General features: G+C 39.1%; 1 protein-coding gene across 1 annotated transcript in view; it reads left to right on the forward strand.

Annotated features, from left to right (window-relative positions):
• Window positions 1-25,035, forward strand: part of LOC135075426 (proline-rich protein 36-like) — a 71,160-nt gene that overhangs the window by 38,147 nt on the left and 7,978 nt on the right. Inside the window, exons 6-10 of the mRNA XM_063969868.1 lie at window positions 21,654-21,713; window positions 21,850-23,472; window positions 23,598-23,761; window positions 24,282-24,387; window positions 24,789-24,979. Of these exons, the coding sequence (XP_063825938.1) occupies window positions 21,654-21,713; window positions 21,850-23,472; window positions 23,598-23,761; window positions 24,282-24,387; window positions 24,789-24,979 (2,144 nt within the window). The remainder of the gene's footprint in view (window positions 1-21,653; window positions 21,714-21,849; window positions 23,473-23,597; window positions 23,762-24,281; window positions 24,388-24,788; window positions 24,980-25,035) is intronic.

Consider the following 25,035-nt stretch of genomic DNA (forward strand, 5'->3'; position numbering starts at 1 on the left):
CAGTGCGCCCGGCTGCGGTCTGAGCTCTCGCTCTGATAAACGCATGTCAGCGTGCCTTGAATACGGAGCGCATTTAACCACTGTGGCAGCTCAGGCTCAGTGCACAACATGCCTTGAGGATTTACGAAATGAAACCCTGTCCATGCTTAAGCCGATCGATTGCACGCGGCTTTGGATATTAATTGATGGAGTTGTTTCAAGTAGGATTTACGTCAATCATTTACGTTGAAGCTTCTGATTTACTAGTTAACTCTGGCGCTACTGCGCGAATATCACAAGTTTTGGATAAGACCAGCATAAAAACATGTGAGGACACTTATCTTTAGAAAAACAGTTTATTCTTTATGTATGACGTTAATCATTCGGCTAATATCCTTTGTTTCCAGTTGATAAATAACAGTAATATTAAAAGGGCCTCAAACGATAATTTTCTTCATAAAATAAGTTAACTAAAAATATCCAGCAAGAAATATCACGACATAGGCGGGCATAGAATAAATTAAATCAGCATTAGATATGAAATATTTAAAGCATGTAATAGGTTTGGTAATGATGATGGAGGGCGGGCGGCGCATGCGACGCGATATGTAGATAAGCCAGCCGGCTATTTGCACATCGTCGTCGACCGCGCGCGCGACCCGGGCCCGTAATTAGCCGCCCGCAAAGTTAGCCGGAATGTTACACGAACACCCCACGATTCCACCGATACACATACCGTACATAATTTATACAAGTCCCAACGGGCGGCAGGCTTTGTTCGTTTTGCTCCAGCCACTTAAATAGCATTTTCACCGAGGGAACAAGCGAGTCATTTACTGAAAAAATGCTCCGTCGGACGATCTCTGTTCCGGAGAAGGAATGGACCGCTTTTTATACTAATCTGATTGGACCGCGCTGAATTAGAGTCAATAAGGCATTGCTCTACTTATTGGAGAGCTTCAAAACTAACTCGTGTTCTTAACCAGACTCATTACTTGTTTGTATAAACAACTTTGTTCAAACTTGAACGTATGGTATTTATTTACCATCCGGATAGTTGAACAACAAGTTGAGGTTTTGTGGGCAGCACCCGCCACCCGAGCAGGTGTTAGTGCAAAGTTGTTGGCGAGCGTGCCGTCCCTCACTGATTACTTCTCGACTTCCGATTGCCTCTTTCTTAGTTTCGATTGCCTCGAGTATCATTGCACGTTTTCCTATTAGCAAAAAGGTTTTATTCACTCTCAGGTTTGTGATCACGAACAAGGGTCGGTTTCGGTTGCTTGTTAAACGTAAAAGGATCTGTTCTGTAATGTTTGTTTTTTCTTTTGTGTACGGGTGGCTGTTGTCGAAGTTTGATTTTAAGTAGCATTAACAAAGATTTGAAAAGGTTTTGTTTGGCTGTTTTTGTTGCCTTTTTATTAAAACGATACAATGATTGGGTACTTGTGTGTGGTATCTTATTATTGTATTGTTGACAAATTATGCCGCTTTATTTATAAACAAGTCAACCATACTAAATAATTATCTGCCATTCCGTAACCTCTACCGCTCTGGTGTCATTAATTATTCGCGGACCTTGCGACAACAACCAATTTATATATTCCGTCTGGAGTGAAATTGCAGGGGATTATTATAAAGTAATCTAAGTTAGGCGACCCGCAGTGAGGGAGTTGACAGGTGTTTGAGTACACCGCTTGAGTCGTTCCGCATTCAACCCGCTAAGTGTAAGACGGACTCGGTGGAGCGTGTGGTTTCGGGAGCTCTTTGAACTTGCCCATTAATTGCACACTACGATGTGATTATCTTGCCTTATTCAATCTGCCGATACTGACGCTAACCGGCTGCTTTAAAAAGAAGCTGATTTAATTTTATTGTTGTTATAAATATTTAACACTACTGCGCTACGATAGATATCTATTTACTGGCTTATTAAACATAGAGCTAGTTATACGAATCCATGTAAAAATATTTTTACCATTCTGTACAATTTGCTCATAATCCGTATTTTTCGTTGTATATTTATGTGATACGGTCATGTTTTATTTATCAATATTTTGTAGTCTAAATCTAGTTAGACTAACATACTATAAATAAAATCAGTAACATCGATTAAATCATTACATTACAACTTTCAAATAATTACATATTATTATATTACCGTAAAGTTTATGATGCATACTTCTTAGACACGCAATCATAAAATCGTCTAACTAAATAACAATCGTCCGTTGAAGTAAGTGCAATAAATGCATTCAGTAATTATAGTCCCGCTCCTTAACTGGCAGAATCTAGTAAAAAGTAAACGGTTTCAGTCTTGGCTACAGGGCTGACTAGCTGTTAATGGCGGCTTAACTCGTCGTAATAATAGGCTGTGTAAATAAAGCACGGTATCGTATGAAAGTCGCAAGTGTCCCGAAGCCGTCTGCCAGTCGGTCTCTAATTGGTTATCGGCGCACGCCTCGCACCTCGGCCGTCGCCGTCACTTCGCTCCTGTCATAATAAATAAGTAATCTGTCCGGTAATGCTTCCCAGTCTGCGCACGCTCTATAATTTACTCCATCATTTCACATTGGTCAGCTACGGATTTTTATGTTGTCTATCGTGATTGGAAAAGGAGTTGAGAACTATTTCAAGCTTTTTAAACTCGTTTAACCACACGTTTTCAGGGTTAACAAATATAAAAAGGCATAATTTCTTATGTACATCTTAAATTGCATGCTTGAAGTGATTAGTAAAACATGCACATAAAATGGTGCATTTAAATTCATTCTGTGAGTTAATTAATTTAAATGAAGTTGGCTAATTTAAAATTATCTGAATATTTATTTCAATTAGACTTTAGTTGCACTTAGTGACGTTCATTTTATTGATTTAAAACTTATTTGCACTTTGAATAGAGCACTAAAGACGAACTTAATTCCATAATATGGAATTAAATGATATTCTCTTCCAGTCCACCTTAATTAATTAAGTTTCTATAATATCGTAAAGATTATAACCAGAGCGGTTGATCTAATTCAATTAGTTGTCGAAAATGCATAAAGATATTAAAATGGGCTTTTAATGGATATCGGAGCGAGCGGAACCGGTTCTGGAGGCGCAAGCGATCATGTAATATCGGCGGAGAACATTCCCGCGAGCTCATTGAAGTGGTTTTTGTCCCCTTCTCATGTTTATCTTTTTGCCGTACTGCTATTGAACCGGAGCCTATCGCTTACATCGCCACCTTGTGTATCGAATTATCGAATATATTAAGGCTTGGTATTTCTGCTAAAGAAGGTATTTCGCGCTGTCAAAATCTGCGCGCGCAATTCTTCGCCGAAGACAGCGCGCCAAAGAGCTCTCGCGGCTACACAGTATAGAAATACGCAGTTTAGAAATACGCAGTTGGTTAGGTTAGGTTGACTTCCTTCCGTTCAAGCGTCACACTCACAGCACTTTCTAATACAAATCATATCCAATTGATACAAATTAAAACAACTTTCAAAATTTTTGGGAATATATTTTAGAATCGAATAAATATAGAATATAACTGCCAAAGTAAACACGGTTCAAAGAGGCGTGGCGTCACCCGACCTTCCGGAAGTTCCGCGCCGGCTAAAAGAATTTCAAGATTACGTCACCCGACCTATCGGTAGATCCTCGGGAGCTTGAGCGATTGGAAAAACATTTTATGATCAGTTACTCGTAGTAGCGATTATTTAGAGCTTGGATAATAAATTATAGTTGTTGCAATTCACAAAGCTTTCCATGTGGTTAATTACATTAATCAGTACACGCATCAATTTTGTTCAGTCTTTTTGTTTATTAATAAATAAAAATATCATACTAAAATTGCATACATATTTGTTTGTATTGGTCTGGGTGTTTTCTTTCCATAATTTATGTATAACGTATGTACGGGGCTCTGTATCGAAAATCACTATGAGCAATAAGCATCACACACGGTTACCTGGAGTGCACTACTACTAGTAATACTACACACTACTAATAGCAAAATTCGTTCAAATTATAGTTTTAAAGTTATTAGGAAAAAACAGATTTTGCTGGGGTAACGTTTCAAACATTACCCTGGCAAATTTTTTTTTTAAAGTCGTTCTATCCCGGAACCAAATACATGGATAGATAGCTCTTGTTGCGTAGTAATTTGTCCACGAATAGCAAAATTTGTTCGTGTTCCGGTTCTCAAGTTGTTTAGAATTTTGCTGGGGTAATGTTTTGTGATGTCCCAGATCTCGTAAATGGCTCAACGCAGAAGTTTGAAAAAAATACCAATGATAGACCTTGATATGTCCAAATTAGTTCAAACATTAGTCATTGATTTGAATGATAAACACCAGTGTAATTAAAAGATTTCGAAAATCAGATAAAACGGATTTGTGAGTAAACCAGTACTCTTACAATCGAATAAAAAGGTGTAGCATGTACCCTTGGTACACCTTTATAACCACAGTAAATATAAATGATGTGGCTTTGCGCAAAAGAGAGATTTCAAGAAATCTAATTTATTTTAACAGTCTTACTTTCGTGGCCGAATACGCGATTCCCTTATAACAAGGGAACATGGCATACAATTGATACAATGGACAAATTAAAATGTTCCTTGAATAAGCTATCCTGTTAATTTCAGTTTTACATTACGACTTATAAGAAAGTTATCGAACTGCAAAAAAATATCAGGAATTCTTCTATAAGCCGACCAAATTATAAAGGTTACAAAAAAGCGACCGTTCCATACATAAGGCTTGCCATCTTAAATGAACGGTATATTAACGAGGTTTCGTCAGTACAGTTGCGAGCAAAGGTTTTTGTGTAGTGTAGTTGAGTTGAGAGGTCAGATTATTGAAATAATAAAACGAACATTTTATTTTTTAAATACATTTTAAAAATAATTTACATTACAGATAACAATGAGAGGATGACATTGCAAGGTGGTGCCAGTCCAGTCTTAAATCCGTTGATATATGCTGCATCTGCCATGTTTTTGGCTAAAAGATTCTTCTATCTTGCAGTTTAGACTTTTATTACAGACCTCAGACAGTATTTTTGGAAAACTTTTACGCATGGTGGAAGAAGGGACGCTCTAGAGACTCAAGTCTAGAAGGAGTCACATGAACTCCAAGTTTTAAATCCGTTGACATCTGCTGCATCTGCCATCTTTTTGGCTAGAAGATTCTTCTATCTTGCAGCTTAGACCTTTAGCTACAGACCTTAGACAGTATTTTTGAAACATTCTTACGCATGGTGGAGGAAGGGACGCTCTAGAGCAGTGGTTCTTAACCGGTGGTCCGCGGACCACTGGTGGTCCCTGGAGGCATTCCAAGTGGTCCACGATGTGCACTTGCACACCTTGGTCAAAACCACTTTTAACTGATTTTTGCAGTCAAACTGGTTTTGACCGATTATGAGGTGGTCCCTGACAAGACAGAAATTTGGTAAAATGGTCCCTCATGACTTAAAGGTTAAGAACCACTGCTCTAGAAACTCAAAACTACAAGGATACACATGAACTCCAGTTTTAAATCCGTTGATATCTGCTGCATCTGCCATGTTTATGGCTATAAGATTCTTCTATCTTACGGCTTAGACCTTTAGCTACAGACCTTAGACAGTATTTTTGTGAAATTTCTTACGCATGGTTGAGGAAGGGACGCTCTAGACACTCAAGTCTACAAGGAGTCACATGAACTCCAGTTTTAAATCCGTTGACATCTGCTGCATCTGCCATCTTTTTGGCTAGAAGATTCTTCTATCTTGCAGCTTAGACCTTTAGCTACAGACCTTAGACAGTATTTTTTATTATTTATTTGTGTCAGTGTGCTCTTCTAAAGAGTGTAAGACGATTGTATGTAGGTACTATTAAAATGTAATTTTAACTCATTGGTTTTGTCTCATATTTGAGGAATGTACTATGTATCATGAGTAGAGTCTTCGTTTAAAAGGATGCGAACGATTTAAATTTCAATAGGTAGACAAAATTGATAATTTTTAATTATCAAAAATTTAAGCTTTCTCCAGTAACACTGATATTATTATACTGTGACTCATCAAAGTCATCATTGTCAAAAATATTGACAAATCGCGAACTGTCACGGCCAAAAAACTGACACGCGTCCGTCCTCCGTAAGCGCCACCGCGCGACTGATTGAGATTGTCCAAGCCGTCATGGACGATTTTTTCCACATTTTTTAACATAGTAACTAAATAAGACGCAATATAAAAATTTCATCCGTTAAAAGCCCTCAAGTTATTTCTGAACTTTAGTTTAGTAAAAGATTTAGAATCTCAAATCGCTTATTTTAAAAATAAAACCATAAATAGAAAACGAATAGAGGTAACTTTGGGAATTTATTCTATCGAGTCAACTTCATCAAATCGTGTTTCCATCCGTTAATAGCCCTAGAAAATATCCTCAACTATGCCCAATAAAAATCTTAGCCTTTAATTTTACTGTTTAGTACCTCAAAAATGAAAAATGAAAACCTCATTTTCGCCATTTTCTCTGCTACCCGGCCTTAAGCGAGCGGGTTACCTGTCTACTTTCCATATCTATAATCTCAATTAAGGTGTCCTTGCTGTAATGTGCTAGCCATTTTATACCTACCTTTTCATAATTTTAAAGTGCGTATCTGAATAACTGAATTTGAAATATTAACCCTATTATACCAACTATTACAGTATCTTAGAGCACTTCTGGAGATGGGTTACCCTAAATGTACGTGAATTAGTCTGATCCTCAGCTATTCCAACTGCTGCTACCGGCAAACCTTGGGTATATTTCCAATCCAGAGGATGTCCTAAGACCGACTGTCTCACTTGCCTTTTGCTATACCGATTACTTCATTTCGGATAACTTCAGGAATACCGAGAAAATTCATCGTCAGCGTTCTTAGCTTACTGTTTATTTATTTCATCAAAATTGTACAAATTAATTGTAACTGAATTATCTGCGTCAATCCTCACTTTGGTATCCGTAAATGTCGGTAAATTAAACCTGGGCTTTTTCTTTGAGTGTGGCGATAAATAACTTTCCTTATCGATGCCGACACGCCGCTATCGCTCCCATCTCCTCCGACACCTACGCCTACGAACACAACTGCCATTTAAGGCAATTTGTCGCCACCAAATTGTTAATCCACAACATGTTTCTAATCCGATTACTATTTGGTTTACTGTTTCGTCAAATTAAATAGCTATTAACAACTCCATGTCAGTTTCTAATTTTGTTTTATGACTGCTCGTAAACTGTACGCGAATAACGTGTAAGAAGACAGATCATTATTTTATATGGACCCTAAAGTACTATTCTACGGCACTTTAGCGTTCGTCGTGTTGGATTATTCCCCTCTTTATACCCGCGAGAGATGCGTCGACCACTTTGTTGTTTTATACTTCGTCTCGCAGCGACTTTATGCATCGCCTCATTGCTCTTGGTCGTTTCGCTTAGTTTCCCCTCTATTTTAGACTCACGTTACTATGTAAATTTATTTTCGAACAAGCGATCCGTTAGCGACTATCTATCCTCGGTCCCTGCCTTCTACTCGACTGTGAAAAAGGCACTGTAAAACAGAGAAAATTGCTTGTTTCAAATCATGAAAGCTCTTAAATTTGAATAAGCGATCTTTTTATATCAAGAAGCTTATGAATAATAAAACATGAATCTTGATTTGCTCCGTACTCTACTAAGCTGATGCACTGATGGAAATTATATCTAAATCTTAAAAACTCTTACCACCACTTTTGTCAAAAGAAACCTCTAAACTGAAATATACCGCTTCCCTCCGAAAACATCTTACTTAACAATTTAGAATCATCGTTCCATTTGCGACTACAGAATAATCAAACCGACAAATCCTATTCAGTGTGTAAATAAAGTCCTAAGTCGCATAAACAGAGCAATTTGTTTGATTATTCGGCACAAGCAACGGCCATTGTGAGAAACGTAGTAATAACGCGAACCAAAGTCGGCGCCCTCGACAAACGCTCAGAAACAAACTACATTTTTATACAGGGAGCAAACAAAATGAGTTAGCGGTAGGTACCGTTGCGTCGCTTTCCCTGTATTCCTAGCGAGAGAGCTCGAAAATTCGCTTTAATACCTTTGTTCTACAGCGCTTTACAGCTCTCATGTTGCTCGGAAATATTTTCAGAGCTCAGATTTACTTTATGTGTGAATATTTTCCGCTTCATTCTTTTAGAGATTGAGTAGGTACAATATAGCTTTACGTTATTTATTCGTTTCAGGAAACAGATTATTTTCAGACCGTGTGTCTTTTGTATGCTTTGAATAAAAAGCAAATAAACACTGGCATAGAAGTATTTAAGGGGATTGTATTATATTATCATTATTATTATCAAAACCTCTTTTAATACGCCTGATATACGAGTAGTAAGTCCGTTTAGTGATCTTAGGTTTACGATACACTGAAGTCTGAACATGATGAAATTAAACTTTCATAATCATACACTGTCATACACCAGTTTAATTAGCACCTGTGTTAACAGAAATCATAATAACATTAACCATAAAGTCTGCAAACAAAAGGCAAATTAATGAATTCAATAAATCAAGTTCACTAAGTGTTAAAAGATGGGCATGATCATTTTCATTGTGAAATTAAATAAAATAGGTAGAAATTCCCGGTCGAGTTTATTCATTACTTTCCGCCGCAGGCAGGGGTGGTAACCCACCCCACTCCACTCGCTTTATGGATATAACCTCGACAAAATACCCCTAAAATTGCAGTGTTTTTATTACGTTCCCTCTTTATCTTTTTCGGTTTGTTGCTCGTTTTTTATGACGTTATTTTTATTAACGGAATTAGGTATGTAATAGTCAAATCTAAGTTGATGCCGATGACAACAACCACTTTCTACTTGATTTATTGCTCTATAGTTTCTAAGGGCATGGGTTTCCAACTTAACCAATCATATAGCAACCAAGGTAAATTGCTGCCTACTGGGTCTTATTGCCTATTGTCTTGTTTATAATAGCCTGTTCAAAATTTTGAAAAAATTGGCATCCTCATTTACCAAAACGCTTGAGTATCCAGATAAATCACCATAGAGTTTGTATTTCCTCTCTAAATCCTCAAATAAGCAAAGTATTGTGATCCCATAGGATAAATAATGCTCATCCAAAAAGACGAGAAGCAGTAGCACATGTTCCGATGGACAGACCTCCGACATGCTCGAGGGCGAGAGTTTAAAATACGATGTAGATAAAATACAAGTTGCCGGTAGTCGTGTCGGCAGCTCCCCGAACAACTTGTAATTAATTATGGCTTATTATGACGCTCACTTTTGTTTATCTTTGATTATAAACTCTACTTTTTATCGTGCTTGTAGCATACTCTACAAGTTTATTAGTCGAATAAATAAAATGCTGATATTTATTTGATTTGAATTAATATGTTTATTTTTCCTACATTTCAAAGCTCAGTCATAAAAACTGCTGTATTTTGCCTACATTTATAAACTATTGCTAATCACCACTTAAAACAGTTAGCGATGACACATTGAAATATCTGGTGTGATTTTTCTGTATCATTAAATGAAAACATTGTTTAGATGCCAAATAGTTTGCGAGACCGATAAAACAAAGCGGCTGGCAAACAACCAAGTCGCGCCGTGCGACACGAGTGGATGGGCGCGCGATTTGCGATACGAAACGCTGGCTGCGGCCGCTGCGCATCGCACCGCAATCGCGCGATGCTCTTGCGCGAATCGTGCGATGCGACCGCGTGCTTAGCGCAGATTTGCACGGATACATTTTAAATGGAGCCGACAGATCGCTATTACACTCCCTTTGAGAGCACGGAATGCGTTATGTATGACGCGCAATTCAATTTCATGCACAAAGCTCGCGTCGAAACTCTGCCTCTTTGACCGAATCCACTTATGTAATATCGCTTTGTTGCCGTGAGTTTCAAGTTAACAACCTATGCAAGTTGATATTTGGAAACAGATGGCATGATGACACGTCGGCTCGCTACAAGTGTCGGAATACGAAAAGTCAATTGCATAAAATTAAATGCGTGCCAAATGTTTGACATCTTGTCTTTGCAATGTTTATGACTTTCTACTGTAAAAATGTGACGCGTTAGAGATTTAATGCAACCAGCGCGTGACATGTGACAGATAAATCGCATGTCAGCAAGTAGTTTGGTCGTGGTAGGAACAGGATTGTTGGCAAAGTGTGCGCACATGCCGCGGAATGTCGAGACCTGTCCACCTGGCTCGTGGCTCGTGGGCGCGCTCGTCACCGGCCACCCTTTGATGTCAGCCCGGAACGCGCCGATGATACAAGCAACTGATAAATAAACAAAAACAACACGAGCCGGAATGCAATTAACCTACATAATTAAGTGTTGCTGCTAATTGTTTTCTCTACTCTGTATTGTATTGACTGCGTTACGTGTATTCACACATCAGTTGTCAGTACACAGCAGGCTGATTCACAATTCGATTTATTTATACTGTGGCCTAAATGCCGGTTTTATTTTACTAATATATTTTAAACCTTGCATCATTAACTTTTAGCAGCCATACTAAGCGTAAATTATGTCTTAAAGCCAAAAACAGCTCGTAATTACAATCATAAAAGCTCTTATTGTACACACATATGTCGAGTCGAGTGAACATTGCATCGGCATTAAACACGAGACCAAAACCTGCACGTACAAATTCAGAAGTATATTTAGTGCGGCGGGTTAAGTTTATTAATTAATTAAAGCCGGAGTAGGTGAGGCTCGATTAGCAGAATAAATTGCGCTTGCGGTGGACTCAATCCCGGCGCGCCGCGCTCGCGACAACAAAGCGATCGCCCTCGTCCGCCGTAATGCTAACTCATTATTTATTCACATCTATAACGAGATTGTCAGTGCTGTGCACCCTGCACCAACCGCTCCTCCAAACCCGCTTATTTCGTCTCGTTACTCGACGACCGACGCTATATTTGCTTCCACTAGCTATTTTTACTCGAATTATACTTTTTGCCGCGCAAGTTCTAAAGTTATTATGGTTTCCTTTTAAGCTCTCTTTAAAATTACGAAACTTGTTCGACTCGATGCGTCTTGCTGACTTGATGCACTTTAATAGTTTTAAAGTGGCTTTGATAAATGAAATTACTCATTCTTTAAAAATATGCTGTAGTTAAGCGACGTCTGTAAAGTAGTGTAATTCAATTCAAGACCTTGTAAAAGATGAATCTGAACTAGTGGACACAAAATGTAGAGACTCTCCCATCTTATATTTTGCTTTCATATTTTTTCCTATTTCTATGATAACATAACTCATAGTACTTTACCAGTATCAAATTTATAGTGAACACTCGATAAAAAGATGTTCCCACTAAACACGTTGTAAAATCGTCACATTGCACTCGCAAAAAGCCACATGAAAACAATGTTACACTAGAGAATTTTTATTCAAAAGATATGAAAAGCGGCAGAGCACTTGCAAACGGCTAGATAATGCCGTCAGATACTCGGCGCAGTCGTTGAAAATTTTATGTCGCCTCTCGCTGCATCCTCGACTGCATCACCCCCCCGCATCCGTAATTCTGCACCCTCTTTAAGTGCTGTTGCCATCGACTTGTGTTATGCAATATTCATATGCTCGCGGTTATTACCTTACATTAATTTCATATTTTGCTTGTGGATGTAGTTTAAATATTTACACCATACGTTTAAATTTATGTAGAGTCTGTAATAGATTTGTAAAATAAATAAATCCGACAGTTCAAAAATTTTCTTTCAAAAAGTTATAGCATGTTACAGCCATTTTCGAAAACTTTAAAAGCTGAACAAATTCCTTCAAATCTGTCGCGCACGCTGAGTGAGATTACTACAGCTTTGTAGAGCGCGAGAGCAGCGGGCTCCCTTTGTGCCGTTGACGCTCCTCCATTTTTCCGCCTTCCCTCACTTCTTTGCCACAAATACTGATTGCGGCTCGCACGCCGCACTACACTCACCACTATTATGGTGAACCTATGGTACTTCATAGCTCTTTTTATTCAAATGTTTGTGTGACAGCTGTAACCGTGCGTTAGTTTGAATACAATAAGGAAGAACGTATTTTTTTAAGCTATACTCCATTCATTAATGCTGACCCCGAGTCTTGACAAAAAGTTTACTAACTTTTTATCGATTTCTTAGCACATGTCGTTTGTTTTCCTACTAAAATTCCTGAAAAAACTATAAGCGTTTACTTATTTATTTATAAAAAACTTAAAAACAATATTTTGTTTTTGGTAGGTCCCCAAATCTCCTCAACAGAACAGTAAAATGTGACTGCATCATCCTCATTACAATTCAACCTTTGTAGACACGAGTCAGAAATACATTAGTATGTCTTTTGCGTTACTCGTTGCCTTTTTGTTTGTGGGTATATGTATGCTCTCAGTCATTCGTAAGTGACACTTTCGGGCGCTTTCTCTTTTTGTAGACATTTAAAGTATAATTTAAATAATACTACATTTCCAGAGGGTATGTTTATATGTGAAAGCTTATACAATATACATTTACATAAAACGCCGCCGCAATATTTGCAAAATGAACGCAAGCAATACAAAAACGCAATCCAACAATACGTTTACCACAAATTGAATGAGGCTCGAAATAAATCCTGCGGTCGTTGTCTGACTCCCAATATCTCCCTTTCGTATTTCACCCCTGTTTGGCAATTCAGCTGACAAAAATTGTCCAAAAGTTCCAATATTTGCGTTCTGCGTAATCAACGCCGGGAGCACCTACCTGTATTGTATTGCGCTCAACGAAACCTAATTGGTGCTAGAATTATTAAAAGTACTACGACATCGTAACTCGGTTCATTGTTGACATAACAAATCTATAAAAGCCATGCACGCCATGCCGACGAAACTGGTTGCACCATTAATCATATTTCTGGATTCTGGGTCAGCGAAAAAATATGTATGAAACTGTGCAAATTAAATGCATATAATATAACGTACACAATAAAATACAGACGGTATAATGGAATTGCCAGAATTGTTTCAATTTAAAATAATAGCTTTACATAGCTGTACGTGAAAAATCATATTTTATTTATTACTTTTAAAAATTCCCCACTCATTTTTATTGCTTTTGCTACCGAAAGTGGGAAAACGAGAGAAAAAAATAAACAGTGCACTGACGTTCGCTAGCATATTTCCGGCTCGCTGCCGCTCGGAACGTTTCAATTTTACAAAATAACTTTTACTCTCCGACTCCTGACAAACGATCAACTCTGTGTTTTAGTTTCAAAATTAAAATCAATTGAAGTCCTCCGCTGTGGCTGTCTGCCTTGAATTGTGTAAATTGTGTGCGACTGTATCAACACAAAGGTACATAAGGATTTTAATACTGTTTTTAATCATTAATAAATAAACATTTCATGGCAAAAGATAATTTATTTATTTAATTAATAACAATCTTAGCTCTAACATTACAGGTTACCCCAATGCGATAATGTACACAAATAGTCAAATATAATTTAAACTAAATAAATATTTAAGCCCTTGTGTAATTTATTTTCTTAATTTATATTAAGTAGGTATATCGATAAATATTAAAATATACGTTACCTTGGGATGAGTTGATTAAGTTTAAACAGATCTGCTATCAATTTACTGCCTTAATTAATTTTAATGTTATCAAATTTCCCTTAAAATGACGGCGCGATACGGTTCTGGAATACTAATTTCATATCCAATATTCAGTTCGGCTCGTGATGCCTCCTTAATATAACTAATTGGCTGTTAACATAAGATTAACACGATTAAATTCAAATGGATTACGGCTGTTTCAATGCCAAGTAAAATAATACCACTTCCATGCTCAACCGAGTTTAATTGGTAATTACTAAAAACTTCAAAGCATCTTATAACACAGAAGTGAAGTGAATCTTCTTTTTGAAATCGGATGAAATTATGTTAAATGCTAATAAATAAAACGAGATTATCCTGTTTTAAAATGTACATCGTATTTTCGCGCTCGTACAAAAAGATCTCGCAAGAGAGTTCTTACAGCAAAATATCGAGTCTTGTAAACGTCGAGCCCGAGCTCTTGAGCTCTCTTTGATCCGGGACTTTTTGTCACTGTTTGTACAAAAAGATTCATATCGTTTTAATTTCCCCTCGGTATTACACGTTAATATTTTACGTGAGATCACAATTCGCCGCAAAATAATCAGCTCCTCTTTGGAAAAATTCACATAAATTCGCTCTTTGTATTTGTGAAGATTCTTATAGACGTGTAGAGTCTGTCTCCGAAGACAGGGCAGGATTTATCTTGCTATCTCTACCGCTTCACTGTTACCCTCCGAAAATAAGGGGTCGTCTTTTATCCGATCTTTTCTTCCTTTCTGAATAAACGATTCCAAATTAATATTTCTGTAGGGAGCGTTTTTATTGCCATTCTTTTGTAATTCTATTGTTCATTTATTGCACATATGATTTATTTCAAGACGGTTGTTGTGTTTCGTTACTTGAACGTTACTTTTTGTTTTATAAATTATGGAGGATGTTTTCTTATCTTTGCTCGCGTGTGTAATACAGATTTCTGTAAAAAAGAGCCTATGTTCGGTACTAAAATAAAGTAGCTTTTTTCAGTAATAAAAATCGTATCAATGTAAGAAATACTATCGTACATTCTTGCAATCACTATTTAATATTAATTATTTATTAATGTGCTGACAGAGGTAAATAAAGGATTAGCTTATGTTTGAATTGTTTAACGAACGTAAGGCCAGTGTTGGTTTTGTAATTAATTTTAGTGGGGGCAACAAAGAGCCGATGTTTGCGCAAACGTAACTGAACGTGGCCTGTTTACTGCTCGCCCAGCTTGTAATGGTTACCGTACAACGGCTGCATTTATCGCAGTCGTAAAGCAATAAGTTATAAAACGAATATAAATAAATCGCTTTATGACGCTTTTACTGCTTTTCACAAATGTGTTATTGCTACAAACGGACGCTGCCAATAGTATACATGCTTATAAATGGAAACACATTATGAGTAACGGCCAACTTATAGTTTTGATAGAGATGTTGACCTTTCTTTCTTTAGCAAATGAAACACGTAGGCTGATTATGCCTATTAACGACTGCTATAAATATCAGCACTCCAATGTTAATAATTTAGCCTTTTGGAATATTGAAATAATCAAATAGCTTGTTAGCATTTCACAATCATTAGTGTTTTATTGTTAGCTGTTAATTATGTCTTAATAACTCGCGGCGCTGCGGGCGCTCTACGCAGCCCACTTGAAAATTGAAACGCTCAGATATTTTACATAATATTCATTACCAGTTTGTTCAGAACAGCCACCGTTTATTGCTGTTATTTATTGCGCACTATAATGTGAATTGGATGAAATATTTTATCTAGTAATTTGATATTGACATGTATTTTAGGATACTACTAAGTTGTGCAAAAAATAATAATTTGGTAAAAATAAATCAAAAATGGAGTCCAAAACTCTACAATTTTAATACACGTATTTAAACACCCTAAACACCCTGCAAATTATTCCATAGTCTTTTAAAATACTTAAACAACAGATCGCCCAGTTACAAGCCTTGTTTGATGACTTTCGCGTTTAGCCATATCAGGCACATCGCTCTACATGTATTAGCTTTCAAAATCCGTTGCATCAAGAAATACTCAACAAGGCGTTTCGTTGGGCGGGCGGCGCGTGCGCGAGAGGGGGCCGGCGGCAGCGGGCGACGACCGCGCGGCGCGGCACTCTCGCCACGGCCGCTGGGCCGGTCACTGCGTTATTCGTCTCTATCGCATTCTTTGTCTTTACGATCGTCCCGCGATCTTTCGTTATTTTTGTTTCGCGCGCACACGCTTGCGGACCCGGTCGACCTGGATTACAGTGCACTAGGATTGCAGTGTATGACATCTGGATACATACAAACATACGAAAAAGTGAACAACAACAGTTTTGTGACCATTTGTATTCAATAAACAAAAGTGTTACGTTTTGTTGTGAACGTTGCTGAGTGTGCGCATATTGCCTGTGTTGAATGTTTATGTGGGACTGTCGCTACTGCTACGAAAGTGAAATAGTTTTAATACAGGAAAAAAGTTAGTTACCATAGTGAGGATCAAAGATTCGCCTAAAAGCAATGCTGAAGGTAACAACAAGAAAGAAAGCAAGAAAAAAAGTTCAAAACAAAAGACGGAGAATACCGCCACGGTGACAAACAAAAATGAAAAAACCTCCAGTGCCCCAAAAGGAGATAAGGAGGTTCAGAAGCGATCACCAGCGAAACCTCAGTCAGAACAACAGGTACTGGCAAAAGTATAGTTTCTGGTTGTATTACACCTACTTTTTATTTTGAAATGTACCTAACGCATGTCGGACTATAACCAAGAACAATTTCTCAATATGAAGTTCCTTGTTTATCCTACCAACCAAAAAGGTTAGAATTAAAATTGACAAACTGTCTGATTATTTGGCGAGCTTATGAATCTTATCAATGTGCATTTGTGCAACCTAACCTAGTCGGGATAAAGTTGTGCATACGTTCTATTGACTCAAATCCTCCTGTCACGGATCCTGAAAATGCGAATTTGGCTGAACCCGGCATAGCCATTTTTGAGCACGTGTCTTCCCGGCTCCTGCTGTCAGAGTTATGAAAATTATATTCTGTCTAGTAGTCGATTATTTTATAATCAAAATTTATGCGTGATACTTGCCAAATATGTATATTACATCTAATTAAATCACACAGATACCTATTTAAATCATGTTAAACATAACTTTGCCAAGCGTGTTTCATAAAAATTAAGAGGTCAATGTATTTATCTATACTAATATTATAAATGCGAAAGTAACTCTGTCTATCTCGCTTTCACGCCTAAACCACTGAACCGATTTTGATTAAATTTGGCATAGAGAAATACCACTGGTATTAGATGTTGGGATTGGATCGGAATAGATCGATAGTTTGAGTCCCGAGAAAGGACATAGGATAGTTTTTATCCCGGTTTTTGAGACAGGGACGCGCGCGATAAAGTTTTTCTGTGACACAAAATTCCACGCGGGCGAAGCCGCGGGCGGAATGCTAGTTATTTAAAATGTTTGAAAAAGAGCTTAAACAGGTAGTTTCATGGAAGTTTGTGCTACCTCTCTCTAAATGTGAAATAAACTAGAGCATTACGACAAAGCACATTGACTGATACGCTTGTGTACACACTGTGGATACAGGTACCATTGTAGATCGTAAAGGAGTATAATTTACACGTACTCACATTAAAAAGTAATGGAATCATTATAGCGCTCGGTCACGATACATATCCGAAACGCAACACGCGTCGCTTTTACTGCTAATACACTATAATTCAGTTCCAATGTTTATGGAGGCAATGCAAACGGCGTAATAGTTTCTATTCTAACACCCGGTTGTTAACTTTATTTTTATTACACGTCATATCTGGGTTAATAAGCGCTTTTCAACTGTTGCTAGAAGGTTTTAGCTGCGTTAAAGCAAATAACACAAATAACAATCCATTATATTCATTCACTTACGAAGTTTACTCGTATGTTGCAAAGCAACATTACTTCACATTTCAGTAAGAAAATGATATTTCTGCAAATATTATAAAACTATTAAACTCACTTGAACTGTACGTATTGATTAATCACATAATAAAAACTATTTTTTTATTTCCAATCAATATGCTTAGAAACAATAATCAATATGCTTAGAAGTTGATAAATAGTATGTAATCTGAAAAAACCCCAAAACAAATTGATTAATCATGATAAATTATTGATATTTTTTTATTCCATTCATTATTTTACGATAAATTAAAATCTATTGGTAGATAAATTAAGCTATATTTTAAACCTGCCATATTTTGCTATTCTTAACATAATGCTGACGATACATAAATGTTATTTATGATAATTTTATGTAAGCTACGAAGTTATCCGTTAATTCTATTAAAATATACACGAAGCCGGTCCAAGTAAGTAATTATGAATATTATAAGCAATTAATCTGATAAGATTATCGTAGGTATCGTTAATTCTTAAAATTATAGACTAATTAGGTAGATATTTATTTCTCACGACTGCCGTGATAATACAAGATAAATATCTACAGCCAACGCCTCTACAATAAATTACATACGCGCTATCAATATAAAAGAAAAATGAGGAAAATTTTAAATGTGTATGTATATCATCTGCCGTGAAATATGCACGAACTAGAAACTTCAACGCGTTAGACAACATTTAAATTATGTTTCTGTTAGTCGACATTGCGAACTCCACTCGAGAAAATAAAATATCGTTTTGTCATGTTCTTATGTCTCATGATGTCAACGTGGAACAAAAAATTCAGGTCATGATAATACCCAAACTTTAAAAAATAAGTGAAAATATTTATGTAATTTCCTAACTACTCATAAACTTAATTATACTTATGTGAATTTAAGAATACAATTATTATTTTTTGCATAGTTTGTCTGATGTAAAAAACAAAATAATTTTGTTTAGTTAATTGTTAGTTATCAACAGTATAATAAAATCATTAATCATAATTACTTATTCCGTTTAGTGAGATGCCTAACTGACTGACGACTGAATGTTAAAACGGAATTCTACTAATATATTACAGTAGCGCCATAAATAATTCATGACATACGACGAAGCTGATGTGATAATATACTCACACGACTTCACGCATTATTATAACCCCTTACACAAACCTCGAAATATGATGTTGCTATTTGATAGTACTTATCTTCAGTATTGTTAGAAGTAAACTACATCTGTGATCTGGCTAGTGTCAAACGACTAGTGAAAAAGAGATTTTAATTAAATTAGTGTAGTTAATTTAATAACCCAGTTTTTGTAATAAAAAAACCTGCCACGTTACAAAATCACCGCGGGCTATGATCGGGACGTCGTCGTTTGAACTTTACTTCTGGACGAAAGTCTCCTTGAATTTTAAGACCGATCCTATTAAAAGTTTGTGGGAGTATTAGAATTTCGAATGAGGGGCGAAAAGCTATCACGCCATTTTTTCCGGATCTCCCCGCTTCTACGGGGTGGACGCGGAGGTGGGCCCCGAGGCGCGGATCTCGAGATTATGCTTCGCTATCTGTTTTGAATTCGTAATTTCAACATAATTAATTCAGACTTTTCTAACTTAATTTATTTTAAAGTTATTAACTGCTACTAAATGCTCAGACATAAATAAGAATGGCACAAAGCTGTTACGACGGAAATCCCAAATAATTTTATTACCAACAGAACTGTAAAATGCTTTACATTCTCATGAATAATGGCCTGAACCGAAATACTACTAGTCAAAGCCTATGTTGTTTTGAAAATAAACGTTTTGTTTTGTGTTAATATTCTTAGTCTTATTTTGACACCGTTGACTAATGCGGTCGTTTATTTTTATAGCTAGATTATTTATTTAGAGACGTGCGTTTCTGGTCGGAGGTGGGCTCAAACGTACTATTATTACTTGCCGACATGACATCAGTCATCGCGCTAATATCTCACTGATTATTATCCATTTTATGTAACGATGTTTTGACCTGCTGCCAACACACATTGGCGATGATTGACGGCTCCTATTTTCTGTGCGGAAACGGTAGCCCCCTCCAAGTCCTCGTTAAAAAAGTAGCACTTGTTAACAAAATGATCCAGTTACATGATACTCAATGTAATCTTGTCAGGTAACGTCTGTTATCAAAAGAAAAAAAAACATTCCGTGTCCGCGGCACCTTTGAATGTCCTTTATGCATCGTGGACCGGACGCGAAGCCGCCGCTTGGTCGGCACGCGCGGTCCATACTTGATTTATCACTCCATTGTTGCGGAGCGACGACCCACCCCCACCGGATAAGGCTAAACATTCAATTGCCGGAACGCTCCCAAAACGATTTGTTCCTTCAATACGATCGATTGACTATTTCATCCGGTCACTTCGGTATTTAGCGGAATCTCTGCGATTCCTGAATTTGATTGTTTGATCCAATCTGTTAGACAGTAATCAATCACCTTTACGAGTAACTTCAAACTATATCTTCTCTAAACGTTATTACTTGCTGAAAGCAAAACAAAGTTTTACACTTTTACCATTCAAAATAGAATTACTTTAAAACAAAATATGTGACAGCACCTTGGCCTCAGTCCGGTTAGGATTGGAGAGACAATGCTACTTAAACTGCTCGTCGTAAACGGTGCGGTTCCCCGGCTAGTTTTATTGAGCCATTCTCTCGCTCGCTCGTAAATATCTCCAAGTAATTACTTACCATTCCCCTTCAAACACTTGGGAGTCTATTGCAGTAAAATGAATAAAAAAATACTCTGCTTCTTGCTTTCTCGCGTTAATTTTTTTCCTCCTTTGTCAAGATATATTGCTATCGAGGAATGTTAATTGTGCATACGTTACACGTGTAGTGTTTGTTTTTACATTTTACATCACTCGTTTATAACATCCAACACTTCAAGAGTATTTAGGAATTATTGAAAACATTTTACTGAAATAGTTCGTTTCTTTGTAGTGACACCAATATGTCAACGCTTCCTTGTTACGGGTACCTACCTACTAGTATGTTGTTTCCTACGTTTCATTTGAACACCTATTAGTCAACACTTTGACGTGTGACCCTCGGGTTTCGACAAATGTTAGCAACTTGTCATAACGTTGTTAACTGCCATGATGGATAATGGATCAATCTGTCATGATTGAGGATAATAGGTTTGATAAACTAAGCTTTGCTTATCAAGGCTTTTATATTTATTAGCATGAAATTTTTGGTAGATCGGACCACCGCTACATAATGGGGAAACATGGAAAACTTTTTTACCCTTCGCCCTCTTTTTCCTGTAATCTTATTCTTGTAAACAAATGTACAAATGGGAAAGTATCATCACGGAATGAATAGTAAAGTCATTTATTTTATTTTCGATGTTACACTTTACATAGTATTTTATTTAAACGCTATTCGGTGCTAATTTGTAATTAACACAATAATGGCAACACTAATCGATTAATCGCACTGTTATATTTACGACTGTTTCCATTTGCAGACTATCATTAAGTATTCACCCTCCGCCCGCAGTGTATATTATCTACGAAGCGCATTTACGATTTAATGGACCTATCGAGAACTTATTAGTAAAGCCTTCACATTCTGCTAACACTTATAACTATAAGAATGATGGCATCCCACTATAGTTCGGTTATAATTCTCTTTGGCAATGGTTTATGTGTCGGACGCGATTTCATCTTCCATCTGTTGAATACTAAAAACCTGTGGGTGGTTATTGTGTTAGGTTTGAACAATAGACACATATTTAGAATGTTAATAAGTACACAATACAAGCCGGTCGGTACTGCCGGTACTATACACGATTTACAGTTAAAAAATTTCACGCTCATCAATATTTTAAACATATTCAAGTGTCATTAATGTACAAAAGCATACCGCAAAGCTATTTTGAATTTATCTATCCGGCCCCTTGCTTTGTAGAAAACATTATTTCTTTACATTGAACATGGTCACAAATTCTTAATAATATGTATGTAAATAGCTATTGGTAAATCTATTGAAATAAATACAAAAAGTTCAAGCTACAGCTCTGATCAAAATGTCCAGAAATAGGCTTAACTAAAAATATTTTTTCTTTGTTTCAGGCGAGTCCAGAGAGCAGTAGAAATGCCTCACCAAGATATCATGACGTGTCCATGGATGATGTAAGTGGTTTATTAATTTATTATTATTATTCATTAATTTCTTCATAGTAATTGGAATTTTTGCAAGATATTTTTTATCAATGTTATGTTTTGGATTAAATGACATTCCTTGATGCCCGTCTTCATCACGTTTCAGGCGTCAGACGCAGGTTCTTTGTTCCGGGTGGCGGGCGCGGGCGGTGGTGGCGGCGGCAAAAACGAACTGGTGGCGCGGGGCGGCAGCGGCGGCGCGCTAGCCCTGTCGCGCGCGCCGGTCGGCGGCAGCGCCAGCCCCGCGCCCGCGCCGCTCCCCCAGCCCGCGCCCTCGCCGGCGCCCGCCGCCTTGCCGCCGCCCGCGCTTCCACCGCCGCCGTTCCGGGCCGACACGCCGCTGAGGCCCAACGGTGCTCACATACCCGCGATCGATGGCCAGGCCGCCACGCAAATACCGGCGCGGCCGGTCGGCGCCGCCGGGCCCGACACGCCCGAACGTCCCGCGAGCAACAACAAGCTGCAGCCCGGCGCCCGCGCCGCTGCCGACAGCCCGACGCCGGCGCCGCCCGCGCCGCCGGCTCCGTCGCCGCTCTTCCCCTCGCATTCAGCGTATCAGTCGCACGCCGCAGCGGCGATGCCCGACTACCGGCTCACGAACCACGAGACGCGGACCGGGCCGCCGGAGCAGCCGCCGGCGCCGCTGGACCTGATCGCTCACCACGCGACGCGGCCGCCGCCCGGCGCGCCCGCCTCCGCGCAGGCGGCGCATCCTAGTCTTCAGAGTCGAGTGCCCCACTCGCAGCCTCACCCCTTGATGCCCGGCCACGACGTCCGAAACGCGGCGACGGCGGCCCCGGCTCACACCTCCGTTCCTACCTCCTATTCCAACCGCGTCAATGGAGTGCCTCAAAGTGTCCCTCCGCATTCGCTCTCCACGCCGCCCTCCAACACCAGCTGTCTTCCTATTCAATCCATGCCCGGACGGGCCATTTCTCCGGCCGCGCCCACCTCCCGCCCCTATCCAACTCCGTCGATCGGGTCTAGTCATATAAACACAAGTATGAGTTCCAATATTCACGGTCATCCGATGCCTTATCAGAGCCAGCCGAGCTTACAGAAACATTCCGTTCAGTCGGCGTACACGAATAGGCCTCCGCATCTCGCACCGTTCAGTGTTGCGAGCCACCTAACGTCCAGTCATATTCAATCTTCGACGTCGAGCCAAACGACTGTTGCGCAAATAAGCCACCCTCTTAGTAGCCATTCCATTTTGAACCATACGAGCCATCTCTCTATGAGTAACTCCAGTCCGCTGATGGCAACGTCTACACCAAACCATATCGGTCCGCCTCTTTCTTTGTCTTCTACCACTAGTACAATTTCAAGTTACACCACGAGCCTTAAACACCCAGGTCTAAGTATGCCGCCTCATGCGGCTCCCCTGGCACCCCCTGCGTCCATACACACACCAATTAATCACGTGGAAACAACACCCGCTGTCAGTATCGCTCCTGCGATAATTCCTCCCGTGTGTAGTAGTAGTAATAGTACCCATACGTTAGCTCCCCCCGTAGTAGATTCTAGGCAACCTGTCGTGTCTTCGAGTGAACTGCCGTCTCGGACTGAAAGTCCTGCGGTCAGTTCAACTCTCGCTTCTAATGGATTCCCGCCTCCCGTTGTCTATTCTGGAACTACTTACCCGCCTCTCTACGCGCCTTATGCCACCACACTTCAACACAGTCCCTACCTCCCACCCGCAGCGGCTTCCCCAAGGAACACAGATACGGTGAGCTTTTATTTTTATATGAAACAATTTTCCTTTACTTAATGACCCATGTATTATTATTATGCAGTTCTTTAATGTGCTACAATTTTAAAAAGAAAATTAAATATTCTCTTCTTTTTTTTCAGCGAACAAGTTTATCAGCATCGCCTCTTGTGGCGCCGAAGACGCCGAAAGGCGTGCGACCGCACACTCCGGGCTCTACCGGCGGCGCTGGCTCCGCCCCTGCGCACGCGCCGCTCTCCTACTCGCCCCGCGGACACAGCCCTAATAGGGAACGAGAAAGTTTCAGGTTAGTACTCCGACTGCTCCACTTGCAAACTCCTTATTATTCATCACTTAACCTTAATTAACATTTCCGACAGGCAACGAAAGACGGTATGATTTACAGATTGCTATTGTTTCAATTTGATTGACACTCCAATGACATGTTCAAGGAAAAATATCCTATCTTGAAAGTTTTACATGAACTAAAAACATTGACAGCTTCTTTCGTCCATTGAGGAATAACTTATATTTTCACTCTTAATACTGATGAGTGATGACAGTCCAATTATTAGATACATGACACAATTCACAATTTCTAATTGGAAAATTGTTAAATTCGGGTTTTTAGGCATTGTGCAAATTGATAACAAATTCGAATCGTTGTGTGCGCATTAAAATTTTGTGCATCAGCGCTGTGCTTCAGCAAACGGCAAAAAATATTACATAGATTCAGATTGCAAACAAGACAAATAAAAGTGAGAAGGTTGGGAGCCGCTGATGTATTGGGACGGTAGTAAAAACCCTCGGTGGCTTGATTCCAGCAGCAACATCAGCAGTCTGTCGCGCAGCACGCCCGCGCCGGCGCCGCCCGCGTCGCACGCGCCCGCGCTCGTCGCGCCGCTGTCCGCGCCGCTCGCCGCGCCGCTCGCGGTCAGTCTCTTACTCTATACTCTAGCTGGCGTCGCCTGCGCTGTAACGAACGGTGCGTTGCATCGCCGTTTATTAAACGCTTGACCACTGAACACTGGATAACCTTGTTACAAAAATAAATTCTTTCCCGGAATGGATAGATGAAAAAAGCGACCTATGTTTTATAATGTTTAGACTTTTTCAATATTGCTTTCAAGCTTTTTTTGTAATAAGGTTTAACTGTTTGAATATCACGGATTTAAAAAACTGACACTTTTGTGCTGAAAAGTTCTCGTTTCTTAGTCCTGCACTGCATGAGTGATCATTGAAATGGTGCGGAACAGGAAAAAACGATCAGTCTTTTAGATATATCAAGTTCATAGCTAATCATAAATTAAAAATACCGTAACCATTACTTCCAGGCACCTTTGTCATCGGGGCTGAGCGCGCCTCTCAGCAGTTCCCTAGTCCCACCGCTGGGCGCTCCGCTGGCGGCGCCCACGCCCACGCCGGCTGCGCCCACGCCCTCTCACCTGACGCATTCCCTCGCGCCGGTGCCCACGGTGCCAAGCATCAGCTCCAGTGCCAAACCGCCCGCCCACTGGGGGGTAACGTGAGTATACGATCGGATACAGCTACTGTTTGACATTGATGTATGTCAATGTCAAA

Source organism: Ostrinia nubilalis, chromosome 10, assembly GCF_963855985.1.
Source record: "Ostrinia nubilalis chromosome 10, ilOstNubi1.1, whole genome shotgun sequence".
Classification (NCBI taxonomy): Eukaryota; Metazoa; Arthropoda; class Insecta; order Lepidoptera; family Crambidae; genus Ostrinia; species Ostrinia nubilalis.